Source organism: Penicillium alfredii (genome assembly GCF_028826965.1).
Source record: "Penicillium alfredii strain IBT 34128 chromosome Unknown utg000011l_segment0_segment0, whole genome shotgun sequence".
Taxonomy (NCBI): Eukaryota; Fungi; Ascomycota; class Eurotiomycetes; order Eurotiales; family Aspergillaceae; genus Penicillium; species Penicillium alfredii.
In genome coordinates, this window is record NW_026622708.1 from 2,967,196 (window position 1) to 2,983,841 (window position 16,646).

Here is a 16,646-nt window from a genome sequence, read left to right on the forward strand (position 1 = left end):
TGGTGCTGCACAGACGAAATTCCAATGTCGTTCAATTCGAAACGACTCGAGCATGGCGGCAGCAGACAGACTGGGATAGCCTCACTATCGTGGTTTTAACCACCCACGCCTTGTTTCAGGACAGTGATTAACTTTGCCTACCTCGGACCGAGGAATAGGAAAGTGTGAGCCGGTCCATGGGTAGGAGCGTCTCTTCTACTGGGGTTAGGCTGATGGAAGGCACACTTCACGCATAACCTCGAGTACAATTACCGTGGTTTATTTTGTTTATATCATGATTATCTCGTAATCAACTCAAGATACACCATCGCTTGCGATGGTCAGCCAAAAGTTATATGAGCTCAAGGCGTTTTGCTATTCGTAACACGAGAGATGATGGTTGCATGCTTCCTGCGGCCGAGTAGTCAATCGCAGAGAGCCGAGGCACCAGGGAGAGCACTAGACAGAGTCGACTTTAGAATTAAAAATCAATCTTACTGCCGCCGACAAAACAACTCGATAAACTTAGTATTTGCTAGCCATGTCTTACGTGAATAACTATCAGCCACCCCGACTGTTGATGAATTCGGAGTACGCGTTTTGCGATACGTGGTAGTGGGGTTGATAGAGAGACAGTGAATAGCGTCAGCTACTGCCCGTGGAAACTGTTTTTGAGTCTTTGAATACATAAATGAAAATTTATTGCGTCTAATAAGCAGTGAAAGAATGGTATTCCCTGAGAGATGTGGAGTTATATGGGTTTTTTATAGCATTCTACATACATCTCATCCCCATACCTCGACCGTCCTCACTATTCCCGTGCGTCACTTGTAGTGCTTTTCACCAGTCGAGGCAGCAAAGCCTGACCTTCCGATGCTCTCCGTAGATAAGTCCCTAGTAGCGCACTCATGCCCGCTTGTTCGGCGTGGTCGACCCACTGATTGACAGGAACCACCTCAAACTGTTCTCCCGTCCCGATTTCCATCAGTGATTGTACCTCATCTTGGCCAATCTGAATCTCGCCGGACTCATAGAGATACCGGGCACCCTTTGCATCCTCCCCGTGAGTACCGGAGAGGTGTACGGCCTCGATGATCTGGCTGGCCACCGACTCCACAGCAATGAAATCAAAGACGCCTGACCACGATCCGGAATCCGGGATCTTCTTGGTTTCTTGAGTGTAACGCATCACATTGCTCATCAAATCCAACTCGGGTGCGTTGGCGCCACTGACGCTGGATGGACGGTGGATCCACACGGGGAGTCCAAATCGCTGGTTGACACGCTCCAGGAATACCTCGCTGACCCACTTAGCAGCTGTATACCCGTCATGTGGGACCGAAGGAGGCGGATAGGGGGCCACGGATGCTTCTCCAAACCATTCTTGCCCAACGAGACGGGTGACACTAGCGGAGGAAATGAAATGGAATGGAATCCGTCGGGGCAGGGCGAGTTTGATCAGCTCTTCTGTGGAAGCCACATTCACCAGCTTGAGAGATTGATAGCTTTTCATAAAGGACACATTGGCGCCATTGTGGATGATAACATCGGCGTTGGAAAAGACAGTGATTGCAGCCGATTCCGAAAGCCCTAACCGGGGAGCTCCCAGATTGCCCTGGTGAACAGAAACTTTTGGGTCCGAGAAAATCGCAGGCAGCGGAACATGGCGTTGTCTGACTGCAAGGCAGTGAACGGTTGTCACCCGCTCATCTTCCACGAGTTGTCGTAGCACTTCTTTGCCCACGAACCCGGTGGCCCCGGTGAGCACCACCACCCCAGCACCCGATGGCATCGTGGAGGCGTCAATTCCAAGCGGCGTAGGGGAGAAATTAGGGGCAGGCTCCACCTCTTCCTCCCAATCCACAGGCCTTACAGGACCAGATGAAACATTCTGGATTTGAGCCGCCATGCCACGCAGGCTGCTTGCCTCAAAAAGCCGGTGCACGGCCACTGTTAAGCCAAGACGATCCTTGATCAAGGCCTGCAGGTTGACCAAAGACAGCGAGCTTCCTCCAACGTGGAAGAAATCCGACTGTGCCCCAATGGAGAAGCAATTCGCTATCTCATTTGGTAGTGCCTCTTTCCAGAGGCCACGAACTGACTCCTCAAAGGGCGTAAGCGTCTCATCAGTAGCCTCCTCAGATGGGGCCTGTGGGATCGACAGCTGACCAACGGCAAAGCGATCGATCTTCCCAGAGGTATTTTGTGGAACACTCTCGATGGGAATGATTGCTGCCGGGCGCATATACTGTGGCAAGGGTAACCCCCGAGCCAGGCGCTCAAGGAAGGCAGGCAGGTCTGGATTGCGCTGCTCGGGAGCAATGATCGCAAAGGCAACGAGGAATTTATCGCTGTCAGTCAGCTCCGAGGTCGCGCGGGAGGAGACCACGGCTTGTGTGATTATACCACCTGAGGTACGAGCGATTGTTGCCTCGATCTCCTCAACATCAATGCGAATGCCTCTGAGCTTGATCTGGTTGTCTCCCTCGATGCGGCCTAACAATATCAAACCACCGGTGTGCGTAATTCGGCCTCGATCACCAGTACGGTGAATCATCGACCACCCTTGTTTTTTAAAGAATGGGCTTGCATGTCGATCGGGCAAGAATCTCTTTTTGGTGCTTGCCTGGTCAAGATATCCCAGTGCAACACCGGCGCCGCCGATAACCACTTCACCAGGCACTCCAATCGGTAAAGGGTTCAAATCTCCATCGACAATGTAGACCGAGTAGTGTGGAAGTGTGTATAGACACAGTGAATCAGGTTCAGAGGCCTCATCTATTGGAACAGCTCCACTGCTGCAAGCCAAGGTTGATTCGGCCGGCCCGTAGACGTTGATCACTTTCAGCTTCGGTTTATCCAGGGATCGAAATTCTCGGATCAGACCCCCTGACAAGAACTCCCCTCCACAGACTGCGGTTTGCAACAGAGACTGCTTTAGCGTTGAGCGTCCATGGCGGATCCACCCCAGATATTCGGTTGGGGTAGCGAATGTGCAAGTCACTTTTTCGGAAAGAATGAGGTCCGTGATGGCGACGGGATCACCACGCGTAGACGCAGAAGCAATGACCAATGTGCCACCATTGCACAGTGAGATCAAGAGCTGGTAGAGTGACATATCCCATGCGTAGGAAGATTGATGCAGGATAACGTCTTCTCCCTGGCGGACGTCCCATGTAGTACTGAATGCTTGGGCGTGATGTAGATATGCTGAATGACTGATCATCATCCCTTTTGGAACCCCGGTCGATCCGCTGGTATACATAATCACAGCCGCCTGGGCGGGATTTGCCACATTTGGAACAGAGCTAGCGGTCGAACCACACAGGCTCGAGACATCGATTGACTCAGCGCTGCTGTGAAGAAGGGTGAAGTCGAATAGCGTTGTAGAATCAGTCAAAATAACTTGAGGTTGCGAGTCCTTGGCGATCATAGCCAGCCGCTCTGTTCCGACCTTCTTGTCCAAAGGAATATAGGTGCCTCCAACCCGCAGAATCGCCATCAAGGAGCAGATCCAGTTTGCACTGGGGGATTGAAGAACCCCAACTCGTGTAGCAGATCCGACTCCATTGTTAAGAAGCTCGTTCGCGATCACATTGACTTGACTCTGCATCTGGGAAAAGGTGAATGCAGTCCCGCCCTCCTCCTTGAGAGCCAATCGGTCATGATAGATACGGGCAATGTCATCCACGCGGTGCACCACAGTCTCCGACCACTGGTGTTCTAGGCGTGGCCCTGCGGAGTTTCGGTGTCAGACAGACGGATATGTAAAATGAATAGAAAAAAATGATAGACTCACCTCGGCCAATCTCCACCGCCTCCTCAGTGTCTTTCTTCGAATGCAGAGCAGGCCAGGCTACCCGCGTTGCAGGGTTTTGGGCGAAGGACCGAAGGAGATTGCAGTAGCTATTCAAGAGAATCTCGGCATGCTCCATGGCATACAAATCTTTCTGGGCCAACAAGAAAACCAGTCTCTCTCCGCTCCCAATGTCGACGACGTCCAGACTGAGGTCATATGAAGTCTCACCGCTGCTCAATAGTGAACCCTGAGCCACACAACCACAGAAGTCGCGCGATTCCTGCACTCTCTGGCGATAGTTGAAAAAAGTCTGAAACAGTGGGTTATGTGACGCAGACCGTGGAACATTCAGCTCTGTCAGCAAAACGTCGAATGGCACGCGGGAGTGGGCGAATGCATTTTGCGCCAGGGCACGCGTCTCCTTCAAAGCCTCGCTGAATGACTGCCCAGATCGGCGATGGAATCTAAGAGGCAAAAGATTCAAGAAGAGCCCGACACTATTGAGAACATCTGCATTTGTGCGGTTCCCATCCCCAAGGCCGATGCACACATTTTCGAGATCCAAGTACCGCAGAAGAAGAACCGCCCAGGCTGCAAGATGGAAGTGGAAGGGTGTCGACTTGAACATTCGACAACACCGCTCAATAGACTCGTATGTATCGCGATCAAGCCGGACATGTGCTATATGGGCACCAAATTGGGAGACATTTGGACGCGTAGCTTGCAGGGAAAATGGCAGCAAGGGAATTACAGGCGGCAGCTCCGCAAATTGCTTCCGCCAGTAGGCCAAGTCGATTGCCCAGGCATTTTCTTCGTACTCACGAATCTGTCTCAAAGTGAACTCCGGATATTGTAGGACATCTTGCGGCAGCGGGGCCCCCTGATAGATCTTTTCAATATCAGACCACAAGACTTCAAAACTCATTCCATCCATGTTGATATGATGAAAGCCGATGATCATCCAATGTTGCTCTGGGTTCAAGGAAAGTAGTTGTATGCGAATAATCTCTCCCTGCGCAAGGTCGAACACATGGCCTTTCATTTTTCTTGCGGCCTCCTCAACCTCCTTTTCGTCAACAACGGTGATATGTTCCAGCCGTAACACCGAATTCGTCCAAACACCTTGCTTATGCTTCTTGTGTTCATCGGTGAAAAAGAAGGTTCGCAGGGCCTCATGTCGCTGACCCGCAGCTTCGACCGCTCGAGCAAAGTCATCGATCCTCAACCGGCCTGTCAACTTAAATGTCGGGGTGATGTTGAATGCAGTTTTGTCCTCCACAAAGAACTTGAGAAACCAGAAACGTGATTGTCCAAACGACATTGGAAGTGTCTTCTGAACATTGCGTTTAAGGGGCACCGTGATAGAACCATCAGTCGAAATAGATGTGGCAGAATCATCGTTCTCTTCCGAGTTAGAATCACCAGCTTTCAGTGATGTCGCAGAGCTTCCACTGTAAGCATTGGCTGACTCGAGGAAGCCCATTCTGAGAGTCTCGATTCCGTCCTTAGTAACTGGACTGGTTTCTTCTTCGTCGGCGCTGGTGGATTCGGTGGCCAAGGCAGGTCGAGCGGGTTGAGACACGGTGAGAGGCTCTGTTGAAGGCTGATTTCCCGTCTTTACATTGGGCGTCAACGTCTGCGGTAGGAGCTCGGTAGCTGAAACAAGTAAGTCACGAATGGAGGCAGCGTTAAAGATCTTCAACACTGGCAAGTCGACCCCCAGCTCTTTGAGAAACCAGGAACGGAGGTCAACCGCAACTAGTGAATCGACGCCGAGTTCATCGGGACTCATATCCAGCATAGGCTTGCTGGGGTCAGCCTGCAGCGCAGACTGCAGTTTCTGGACAAAACCATCTACAAGAATTAGCGACGCTTAAAAAAACGAGGGGCCGTTAGTTTGTTTACCTTGCAGGGTCTCCATAACCTCGTCGAGCGAGGTGGCATCCAACAATCGGGCCTTGACCATGACGCCTGTTTTGTTCTTCTTGTCTCCCGCAATGAGACTGCTGGATTTGATCACCAGATGCTGGAACATGGGATTTGAAACCCAGTTTTTGGTCTCATCCTCGTCAATTCTCAATCCACTGCACAACTCAGCACTGCCTGTCCTTTCGATGCATGACAGAACGCCCTCGGCAAAGACTTCGTGGAAATCTTGCTCAGACATCCATGAATGTCCCACGCGATAGAGGTATGACTGTTGACCCATGTTAAGCTCCCTGGTCACATACCCATTCCCAACAATGGCTCCGATGTTAATTGCGTGTCCAGCCAAACCACGCTTTCGTCGTTGAGCAGCCAAGCTCATCATGAACATGTTTGCCGCATTGTACGCAACCTGTCCTGGGTTGCCTGTCATCGCTGCCATGGAAGAAAAAAAGATGAGAAAGTCTAGTGTGTTTTCCGAGAAGAGTTCATCCAGGAGAAGACTGCCCTCCACTTTCGGGCGAAGAACCTTCTCAAGGCGAGGCAGATCGAGGTCAAGGAACATGGTGTCTTGAAGAACCATGGCTCCTTGGGCCACTCCAGCGACGGGAGGCATGGTCTCACAGATTTGGCGATAGGTGGCGTGAACGGAATCACGATTTGTGATGTCGCTGCGTGTGTCAATCCAAGAATTTGAGTAGTTCACAGGTGAAGGTCAAACTTACTTAGAAAAGATTCGAACAGTGCAACCATCTGCAGCCATTTGCTGAAGCCATCCGTCGTCAATTTTGGGATTCCGACTGGAAAGGGCGATATATCGGGCCCCCTGGCGGGCCATCCATTGGCATAAGGATAGACCAAGTCCGCCTGTTAACCCAACCAGCCAGTATGTCTTGTCTTTGCTGAATTTTACCTGCTTGGTTGCCGGGAGAACCTGCACAGGGAGCCTTTCATGATCGAACGAAAGAAGCGATTGACTGGTCGAGGAACTTGGGCTCTGAATCAGGTCATGGAGACCCAAAGTCGGGAATCTGCGCATGTTGGTGGGCCCAAAGTCGCCCTGAGTTCTCATCCACGCCAGTTGAAGTTGTGCTGCCACGCGGCTGGTGTCCGAGGGGTACATTGACTGAGAGGTCTCTGAAGTGAGGGTCTGTTCGTTGTCTATCTCGCAGTTGGATGGTAAACACTGCTTGAGAACCGCTGCCACATCATCATTCCGCCCGACATCGACAAACCGAGTGATGTTGCGAGGGAGTTTGCTCAGTAGCTCGCGTCTGGTTGAATGACGATGAATATATACCCATGGCCACGAAGATTGACCTTCTTTGGAGGTCAGGAGTACCAGCTGCACACCTTTTTCGGTTGCACTTCTTGTCAAAATGGGAACCAGAGAGAAGTCTGGGTCCAACACAGCCAAGACCTTACCAGGAGGCACCGTGTTGACCATGGATTGAGCCAGGAAGTGGGTGTAAAGCCCAAGCATCAACCGAACGCCTTGTTCGTGTGACGCACCGCATCGCACCAGCCAGCTGTGCGGAATTTTGACTCGAGACTCCATCGTCTCCGAAAGAGCAATCACGCAATCATTGGTTTGGGGATCAATTCCAACCACCAAGAACAAATTCTCTGTTTCGGTGACCTTTACGGAACGAAGGAGGGACTTTGTGACTTGAACTTCAGTATGGTCAGAGTAAGTCGCTGAACCCAGTGAAGCTTTCTCTTCAATTTGATATCCAGGGCCCAGCCGCCGAATCATCACGGTCGACCGGTCGCGCTCGACATCCTTCACAATGAGTCGCCTGGCGGAGTTATATCGGTCATTCCGCTGGGAGTTCAGTCGGAAGCGAGGAACCAGGGCTTTGCCATCCTGCAGCGATACCTCAGGCTCATTGTACCAGAGTATCTCGTTGAGCTGCCCCCCTTGTTCCCAAATATCCGTAATTTCAAGATGGAGCAGTCGCCTTACCACAGTCTGCGCATCGGCGTCAACCAGGGTGTAGAAGTTGAGGAACTGCACGCGCAGGTGGGCCATTTCACAAACGAGGGTTCGGTAGACACCGGTAAACATGTTTCCGTATGGATTATCCCCTTGGGCACCATGTCCCAGCCAGAGAATATTTTTGCTTTGCTTGAACAACTCTTGGAAGGCTTTCAACTTTACAGGAGTAATGGATTTCAAGGCAGGCTCATCCAGCTCCACCAGACTGACAACAGTCCCCATCACTGGCAGCTCTGCCAAAGCAAGATCGGTAAGAGAGGCCACAGTTTTGGTTTTGACATAGTGATGGCTGACGGTGTTTTCGATCTCCTTGGCCATCCTGGCAGTCAAGATGGTCCTGCCACCAATGATTGTCAATGAGTCGACACCCAACACTTGCTGGCTGTCCGCTAAAGGGTCGCGCAAGAAGGCTATGCGGGTGTCGACGGCTTGCGTTGTCATGATGGAAAAAGGCAAAGGGAATGTTGAATGATGTGGTGTGAGTGCATCAATTCCAGAGAACCCAGTCTTTTTCATCAAGGCGTCCCAGTGGTCTGTTGACACACAGGGAGACAGCATTCGTCCCTCATCATACCCCAACCACCACCCAGGTAAGCCACCTAGGGTCAATCCGAAGCGCATGACATTGGGATCGGTCAATTCAAGCAAAATCAAATACCCACCGGGCTTCAGCAAGCGGCGGACATGGGAAAGTGTTGTCTCGAGATTCTTGGTAGCGTATAGTGCCAGGGACGCAATGACAACATCAAACGACTCATCTGGAAATCCTTGATCGGCGATGTCTTTTTCGATGTCCAGTACTTTGAATGCCATTCTGGACTGGTATTGTTGGAACTTGTCCTGCAATTCGTCGAACTGAGTATCCACGATATCGGTGTAAGTGTAGGAGGCAAAGGCTTTGTCCATTCTACTAAGGACTTGTTCAGATGTCGCTCCACTACCAGCACCTTGAATCAGGACAATTAGTATAGACAAGCCAGTTGCAGGCAGATGCACAGGCTTACCAATCTCCAAAAGGTTGATGTGCGGGTATCGATGGCTAATCTGACCAGCCGTCCGTGCGAGCTCTCTTATGTAGGGTTGGATGCCAGCCATTTCGGCGTAGAATTTGCTCAGCATGTTGTCCCGCATCAAAATTTCCAGCATGTTTTCCTCGCCTTGAATGACCGCAGGAAGTCTTTCACTCACGGCACGCATGATTTTCATGTCGATGTTATCAGGGTACCTAGCTTACGGTTAGTCACACTGGCTTCCACAGTGAACAAAAGCCTCGGCTCTCACCTGCTAACAATCTGAGTGATATCCTCAAGAGTATCTCCCACCCAGTCTGCGCTTGCAAATGGATGCGCGCCCGAAGCAACCGAGGACACGCAGTGTTTGATATAAGACAGCTGATGGGCATGGTACCAGGAAACTTTCGAGTGTTCGAGGTTCTGAAAAGACCTATCAAGAGTCTTGAGATAAAAGTGCGCAACGCGTTCCAGATCCAAAGACAATGTGCAGATTCCTGGATGCCAGCCCTCGGTAGAGACGATCTGTCCCCCAGTTGGTTCTTCTGGGCCCCATGTTATTTCTGTAAATAACAGGACATCATCGGCGGGTGTCAGTGGGCTCAGAGGAGTGGTGTGAAGCCCTTGTAATTGAACGAGAGTATATCGCCCATCTGCAGAGTAAAGATCTACATCTCCGGATAGCTCTGCAAACTGAGCCTCTGCCACCGACGAGTAGAAAGGAAGGGAGCTACCCGGCCCCGCTAGCGCAACACAGCTCGATGGGTTGATGCGCAGCCGATCGATTCGAGTTGGAAGATAAAGTGTGCGCAGGCGACCATCCCCGGGGAAGCAGTAGGCGAGCATAATTGACTGAATAGCCCCATCCAGCGACCCAGGGTGAACAATAAGGGGCTTCTCGCTGTCCTCCACTTTGGGGACAGTAATCATGCCGGCTGCTTCATCCATCTTTCTGCTTAAGCCAGATAGCGCCTGGAATGGCCCGGTATACCCAAACCCAATCTCGGAGACAGTATTGTAGAATCTGTCCGTCTCGAGCTCGAGGAATGGACCCTGGTCTCCAGAACGTGGTGGGAGAGCATCGTGCTTATGGGTTCCGAGCAGAATCACGATGTGAGCAGATGCATGAAGCGACATAGAGGATGAGCCTTTATTGGCGTTGGAGTGGCAGGCGAACGTCGCCTTCACGCGGTCCGCGTCGCTTTGGGTAATCGAGAGAGCAAAAACTGTCTCCACTCCAGCGTTTTCTTCGAGGACTAGTGCCTGTCCAATGATCACATCATGAAAATCGATCAGTTGCACCGATTCCAATCCATAATGTTGGACAATTGCCTCAACTGCAGCCGAGATGTACCCTGCAGCCGGGAATACCATCTGTCCTTGTACTTGATGGTGTGCCAGCCAGGATACCTCGCGAGGATGAAGGTAGTTGCGCCAGCGCAATTCCTTGTCGGTTCCATCTGGACACTTGACACCAAGAAGTGAGTGGAATTTTTCATGTCCGGTTCGAAACGTTGTTGAGGTGCGTGATTCATGCCAGTAAATACGGTCGTGATCCCATGAATATGATGGAAGACCTTTCAGAAGCATAGGCCTCTCGATGCTTTGGGCTGCCTTTGTTTCGAATCCTGCAAAGTCAACCACGTCCTCTCCGAGTGAAATCCATAGGGATCCGAGAGCGGATGCAAAGGCCTCTCTGTCATTCTTTCCACGATTCAAGGTCCCGGAATAGGGCAACGTGTTACCCGCAACCTCTTCAATGGTTTGAATTGCAGGTCCTTTTAGTGCTGGATGAGGCCCAACTTCGATGGTCATATCAAAGGGCCCTGCCGCGCCAACTGCATACGCGACAGCCTGAGAGAACAAGACTGGATTGACCATGTTGTTGCTCCAGTATGTATCAGTGAGGCTATCATTGACATTCTCGATGTCCTCGCTGTATACGCTAGATATCCAGGTCGGACTGTCGTCCGTTCGAGGCTGAACTTTCACACCACATTTCCGGATAGCATCAATGTACGGTGCTGAGCAAGGAATCATATGATGCGAGTGATATGCCTTGTCCACCTTGAGCAATCTGGCAAACTTTTTCTCGTCCTCGAAAATCTCCTTAGCTTCCTCGATAGCATCCGCATCACCCGAGAGGGTAACACTGGCAGACGAGTTACTGGCGGCAACACAAATGCGGTTTTCGAGCGAGCCCATCTGGCAGAGCTCTTTAGCATCATCAAAGGACGTGCCGACGGCCATCATTGCGCCCTTGACTCCTTGGTCATTGGCATACTGCAGTGACCATCCACGATAGTACGCGATACGGATAGCATCCTTGGCACTCAGGTAACCTGCCGCGTAGGCAGCAGCAATCTCCCCCGAGGAGTGGCCGACGACGGCGGTGAAATGGATATTGGCTGCCCGGAGAAGCTCAACCAGCAGGATCTGAATGGCCGTGCATAGTGGCTGTGAGAAAGCGGCCTGTCCAATACGTGATGTGCTCGCGTCTTTCAGGATCTCTTCTCTAAGAAACCACAGAGGACGGTGCTCTTCAGGTAATGCTTGTAGTGAGGCGTCGAGTCGGGCAATACACTCGGTGGCCAAAGATGAGCTGACCAGCAGCTCTGCACCCATTCGAGCCCACTGCGCGCCTTGTCCTGTGAAAACCCCCAGCAACCTGGGCTGTCTCACGCTTGAGGTTTGTGTTGCCAATGCAATTCCAGCGGATGACTCCGTAGCTTGATCCAGCTTCGTTACCAGTTCTTCCACGCTCGATGCAGAGATTGACAAGCGAACTGGCAACGTGGACCGTCGGCAGTTCAACGTCCATGCCAGGTCATGTAGACTCGTGTCAACTTGGGTTCTCAGGTACGCCGAATAGGTCGCAATATTGGCAAGAAGAGACTTTTCGGAAGCTGCCGAGAAGTTGAATGGCGAAAAGATTCCTGTCGTCCGGCTAATCCTCCGAGTGTCTTGCGTGTCGGCCTCAAATGCCTCCAGAATGGCATGCGCATTGGCACCACCAAAGCCAAAGCTATTCACACTTGCTCGACGGGGCGTGCCTTTCTGCAGCTGAGGCCATTCCTTTGCAACTTTGGCAATCTCGAGGTCATTGTAGAAAGGTCGTACCGTCGGGCTCAACTCGTTCAAAAGAAGGTTGGGAGGGATGACTCCGTGTTGGAGGGCCAGGGATGCTTTCAGCACCGCCGCCAGACCCGCTGTACCCTCGGTATGCCCGATCACGGTCTTTATTGACCCCACATACAACGGTGGCTCTCGGTCGATCTGGCGGTGATATTTGGCCGTCGGCCCAAAGAATGCAGCGCTGATGGCTTCAGCTTCGACCGGATCTCCGGCAGGGGTCCCTGTTGCAGTTAGCAAGGCTCCAATCTCCAATCTCCACGCAGTCTCTGAATGCATACCTGTTCCGTGTGCCTCAAAATACTGTGGCCGGTCAGTCGGGTTGGACAGATCAAGTCCAGCCTTGGCGTATGTCGTTCGAATCAGGTCTGCCTGCGCCACTGGGTTCGGCATGGTGATTCCCTTGGTGCGGCCATCTTGGTTGGTGCCAGTCTCTCGGATGAGACATTCGACATGATCGCCATCGGCCAACGCAGCACTCAGAGGTTTGAGGACTACCGCGGCGATGCCGTCACCGCGAGCGTAGCCATTTGCGTCCTTATCCCACATGCGCGAACGACCCGTCGGCGAGAGCATCTTCAGTTTACTCTCTGCGACATATTGTTCCGGCCCCAGCAAGAGATTTGTCCCTGCCGCCACGGCCACGGCTGTCTCACCACATCGAAGACTCTGCACAGCCTGGTGCAATGCAATCAGACTAGAAGAGCAGGCCGTGTCGATCGTCATGGACGGACCATGCCAGTCAAAGAAGTAGGAAATGCGGTTGGACAGAATACTGCGAGCCGTCCCCGAGGCAAAGTAGGTAGGGAAGTTCTGGATATCGCGGCCCAGGAGGTCTGCATAGTCGTTGGTCATCAATCCGACGTACACTCCGGTATTGGATCCCTGCAGTCGCTCCATGGGAATCCCTGCCGACTCCAAGCCCTCGTAGACGGTTTCCAATAATAGCCGTTGCTGTGGATCAATCGAGTTTGCTTCCACTGGCTTCGTTCCAAAGAACTGGGCGTCGAACAACCGGTGATCATCGGAGAGTAGATAAGAGTGGCGGACGTTGGTCGTACCATGATGGAGACCATCGGGGTGGTAGAATGCCTTGGTGTTGAATCGACTTTCGGGGATTTCAGTCAGAACATCGCGAGGTTCTCGGAGCAGCTCCCATAACTTGGAAGGCGTTGTCGCATCGCCGGGGAATCGACAGGAACTTCCCACAATGGCGATGGGCTCACTGGCGGATGCAGGGTCACCAGCCATGGTGCTTTTGGAATGTCTTTCTTGGTTGCTGTCTTGATGTCTTGTCTTCTTTCTCTTCTTTCCTTTTCTTTTATCTTCTGTTTTTTCCACCGAAGCCGTCAAGGGCGGCAAATGGGTGACTGTCAAACTGTTCGAAAGCTCCTAGGGTTATCAATAATGGAGATCCAGCCAAAAGAAATGACTCTCCTCGTCGTTGGCCGTTGAGGCTGCGACATCGTGCGGTACATATCAATATACCTAGGCTTTGCGCCATGCTCGGGATGCGGTGTATCGGACATCAAGACCCGTGTCAGCCATGCCTCTGATCTGAATCCGACTCCGAATGAGCGCCCCAGGGGAGCTGCGAAACCAAGCGAATCACAACGTGATCTTTCCGTCCAGCATAGCGTTGGCCATGTGGTTTGGCCTGTCCCTGCTTGATCTCCACAATAAGAGGCCGTGTCCTCGTGCGGTCCAGATTCATGGCTGCCAGACCACGCCAGGGATCAAAGGTTGGATGTGTTCTCGTCTGAGCCAGTCCGAAAATCCACCGAGTCCGAGTCCGAATGCAGTTGCCAATCGAAAGGGGCAATTTTCTCAAGCATGCAGCTTGACAGTGGAGGCACGTTTCGACTCGGAATCGAAGGTTGGGCAAGATTGGAATGCACAATCCTTTGGTCGTTGTTCGTCGCTGGTCCTCGGATCTTGCTTTCTATGTCCCACGCCGTATCTCAACTGTCGTCGATCGTCGAATACATATGTGATTTCCCACGAGACTCATAGCCAGCCCTCGGACACGGCGTGGTCCAAGATCGCAAAAACTGTTAGATATCGGCCAAAATGCACACTACAACATGGATTCTTCGGGATGGCGCACGGCCCACTCTGCGCGTCCTACAAGGGGGGTCCCCAAAAAGCAACGAAAAGGAAGCAATCAGCAATCCTCCGATCCAATCGATATGTTCTCTCGCTTAGCTGAGGCGTAAGATGGCGCTAATGGGCGTCACCCCCGGGCAAGCCACCATTGCTGATCTCCGATGCCGTCTGACGGCTCAATTAAAGACATGTCAGGGGTAAAATGTGGACCGCGTGGAACTTGGACTTGTTTTTATTTTATTTTATTTTATTTTCTGTTTGACATGGGGGGGGGGGGGTTCAGGGTTTCCAAAGCAGTCCCTGTTAGAATACTCGATCACCTGCCCCTGCGATACTCCCAGGGCATCTTTAGTAGATATACACGAATTCGTCATTCTCCCGATCTTTGAGATCTTGAAACGCGTTGGCGCCCACGTGGGCAGTTTCTCGGCCGGCGTCGTCCTCCAGGTTACCCTCTTCCATTCCGTGGTAATGGTTTTGTATGGAATGGTCAATGCGCCGTCCCCAGATCATGACTGAACTTGAATTTGCTATTTCCAGTTCCGGTCTGGCTGACACGAAGCCGCTCGATTGCCTGTGGCTTTTCCGCGTCGGTGAGGAAGCAAGCCAAGGGAATGTCGCTATCCAAGCGCCAGTATCCCAGGGAGCGGACACGATCGTCACTAGCCCCACGAAAAGAGAAATACTAGATCAAGTCCATTAAGATCCTGTCATTTGCGTTGGCATTATTACTTACATCTGCCACGGTCGCAACAAGTCGGAGTTGATATGAGCAAGGCCATACGACAATGCGGCGGCGATGATGATAGCTAGCCTATTGGTGCCATACCACGCCGCGATGCGCAAGGGCTGCTCTGCCCGTCGGTATCACTAGCTCGTGTTTACACCAAATAGGGGCAAGCAGCCGGCCTCCAATAAGCCCAGAAAGAAACGTGCTGCCATCAACTGAAGTTCTGACGGACGGCCATGCATGGTTGAGCGATGCCCCATCCAAGGCACAGCACTGGCATGAGAATTCTGTGGGGAACCCTGACAATCAGAAAAGAGGGAAATGGCTGCCAGGCCAGCTGAGCAATCGGGCCAATCGACCCAATCAACGAATATTGGTTTCCTGTCAGGCCTGTGTCGGTTTGTAGACCCAAAGTCGCCCCGTATCCCAAAACAGTCTTAGAGGATCTGTAAGAAATAGACCCATATCAGGACAACAAGAATCGTCCGATCCGTCCTGCGACAGATGCGCTTGCTATCTTCCTCTGTCAAGGGGATCTGGTCGATATCAAGGACCCTGTCTCCCCCTGGGTGCACGCTGCTGTCGTCTATATAGTGTTCGAGGGAGCCCCCACGTTAATAAAAGCTTCCCGGTGTTCTCCCCCACAAATCAGTATTGGGGGGTCCATTGGCCACCCAGAAATCACATTCTTTGAGGTCGTCTTATTTCAGGGCTATTTAGCATGCGACTGGTGGACGGCCACTGGCTACCGAGGGAATTCGGGCCGCGGGGGACCAACTATAAAGGGAGTGCAATGATACGCCATTGCGAGATCGTCCATTTCTTGGGGGTCATGGTGTTTGTAGCAGAAGCCGATTAGCTGTGTATCCCAAAGGGGGTAAAGTCTGTTGAAAAAAGAATTGGTTATTTGAATATACTGTGGAAAATTCGAATGAGTTTAGAGATATATATTTACTTTCTTAACATCGGATGACAGCCATAAAAAAAAAAAAGGGGGAGAAACCTAAAAAAAAAAAAATACCCAAAGGCATCAAATGAATTGAACAAAAATTCATCGGCGCAAATTTCAGAGATAGTCATAGCCTACGTCGCGACCTCTGCCGAGTTGCTAGAAAACGAGGAAGAAAATAAGATGCCTCAGGCTGCATCCATTCTCTCCCTCCATCTCGCACTCGGGCTATCACGCTGCCCTCAATCCTGTCAAAATTTATCCCCCACGCTCTGATCCCAACCTATTTCATTTCTGGGCTTTTTATGCCCTCACTCTTTTAGGGAATCATGTCCCCAATTCTTTAGCGACCGATAGCTTCGGCTTCTGAGATCATGTTTGTTTCTCTCTTGCACTATATGGCGCTTACAGTAAGACACCACACGGCGCATATGGTCAATATCTTGATCGGTGTAGGCCGAGGGATTGCGGGTCGGGTTGTGCGCCAGAATATCGACGATCTTTCGTCCACTAGACGTGTGAATTAGCGCGTCCTGCCGGCCCCTGGGAAATATGCGACCGCGTGCCAACTGGCCTTTCGTGCCCAATGGTCTCACCAGACTCTCTGCCCCAGCCGGATGACTGCGACTGCTCTTGTCGGAGCCAGTCTTCTAGCTCGGTCGGCGTCATGTTCACAAGATCGTGAAACTCACTATTGCCTTGTCAGCTCGGATCTCGAAGTCGGAGAACTGGGTATTCTGAACGCGCCTAATGACTGTGCTCTTATCCTTCACCATGGTTGCATTTTACGAAACACGCCTAGACAATGACAAGAGATCCGACTCCTGCTACCGCGATGTGCCTCTTGACGGTGGTTGACCCCGGGAGCCATGGCTTGACGTCATGGCTCTGGCACTTGCTAAGATCCATAGATTTCTTGATATGGCCCGGGATGATAACAGCTTATCGACTGATCCACGCGCCTCTCGTCCGCGGAGAAGGATGATCGCGAGACCCCTTATCTCGCCAAGGCTGAT

At 51.8% G+C, this 16,646-nt stretch overlaps 2 protein-coding genes across 2 annotated transcripts; both read right to left on the bottom strand.

Annotated features, from left to right (window-relative positions):
• Nucleotides 1-790: 790 nt before the first annotated feature.
• NUU61_009526 (uncharacterized protein) lies at nucleotides 791-13,096 on the bottom strand (the record flags this gene model as incomplete). The annotated part of the gene is made up of 6 exons (XM_056660051.1): nucleotides 791-3,714; nucleotides 3,779-5,632; nucleotides 5,684-6,375; nucleotides 6,430-8,928; nucleotides 8,985-12,069; nucleotides 12,127-13,096. 6 exons carry the CDS (start codon nucleotides 13,094-13,096, stop codon nucleotides 791-793), a joined length of 12,024 nt encoding a protein of 4,007 aa, XP_056508344.1.
• Nucleotides 13,097-15,941: 2,845 nt separating this feature from the next.
• Nucleotides 15,942-16,406, bottom strand: NUU61_009527 (uncharacterized protein; the record flags this gene model as incomplete). Its single annotated transcript, XM_056660052.1, has 2 exons — nucleotides 15,942-16,280; nucleotides 16,323-16,406. The coding sequence occupies 2 exons, from the start codon at nucleotides 16,404-16,406 to the stop codon at nucleotides 15,942-15,944; spliced, it is 423 nt and encodes a 140-aa protein (XP_056508345.1).
• Between the last annotated feature and the right edge of the window lie 240 nt (nucleotides 16,407-16,646).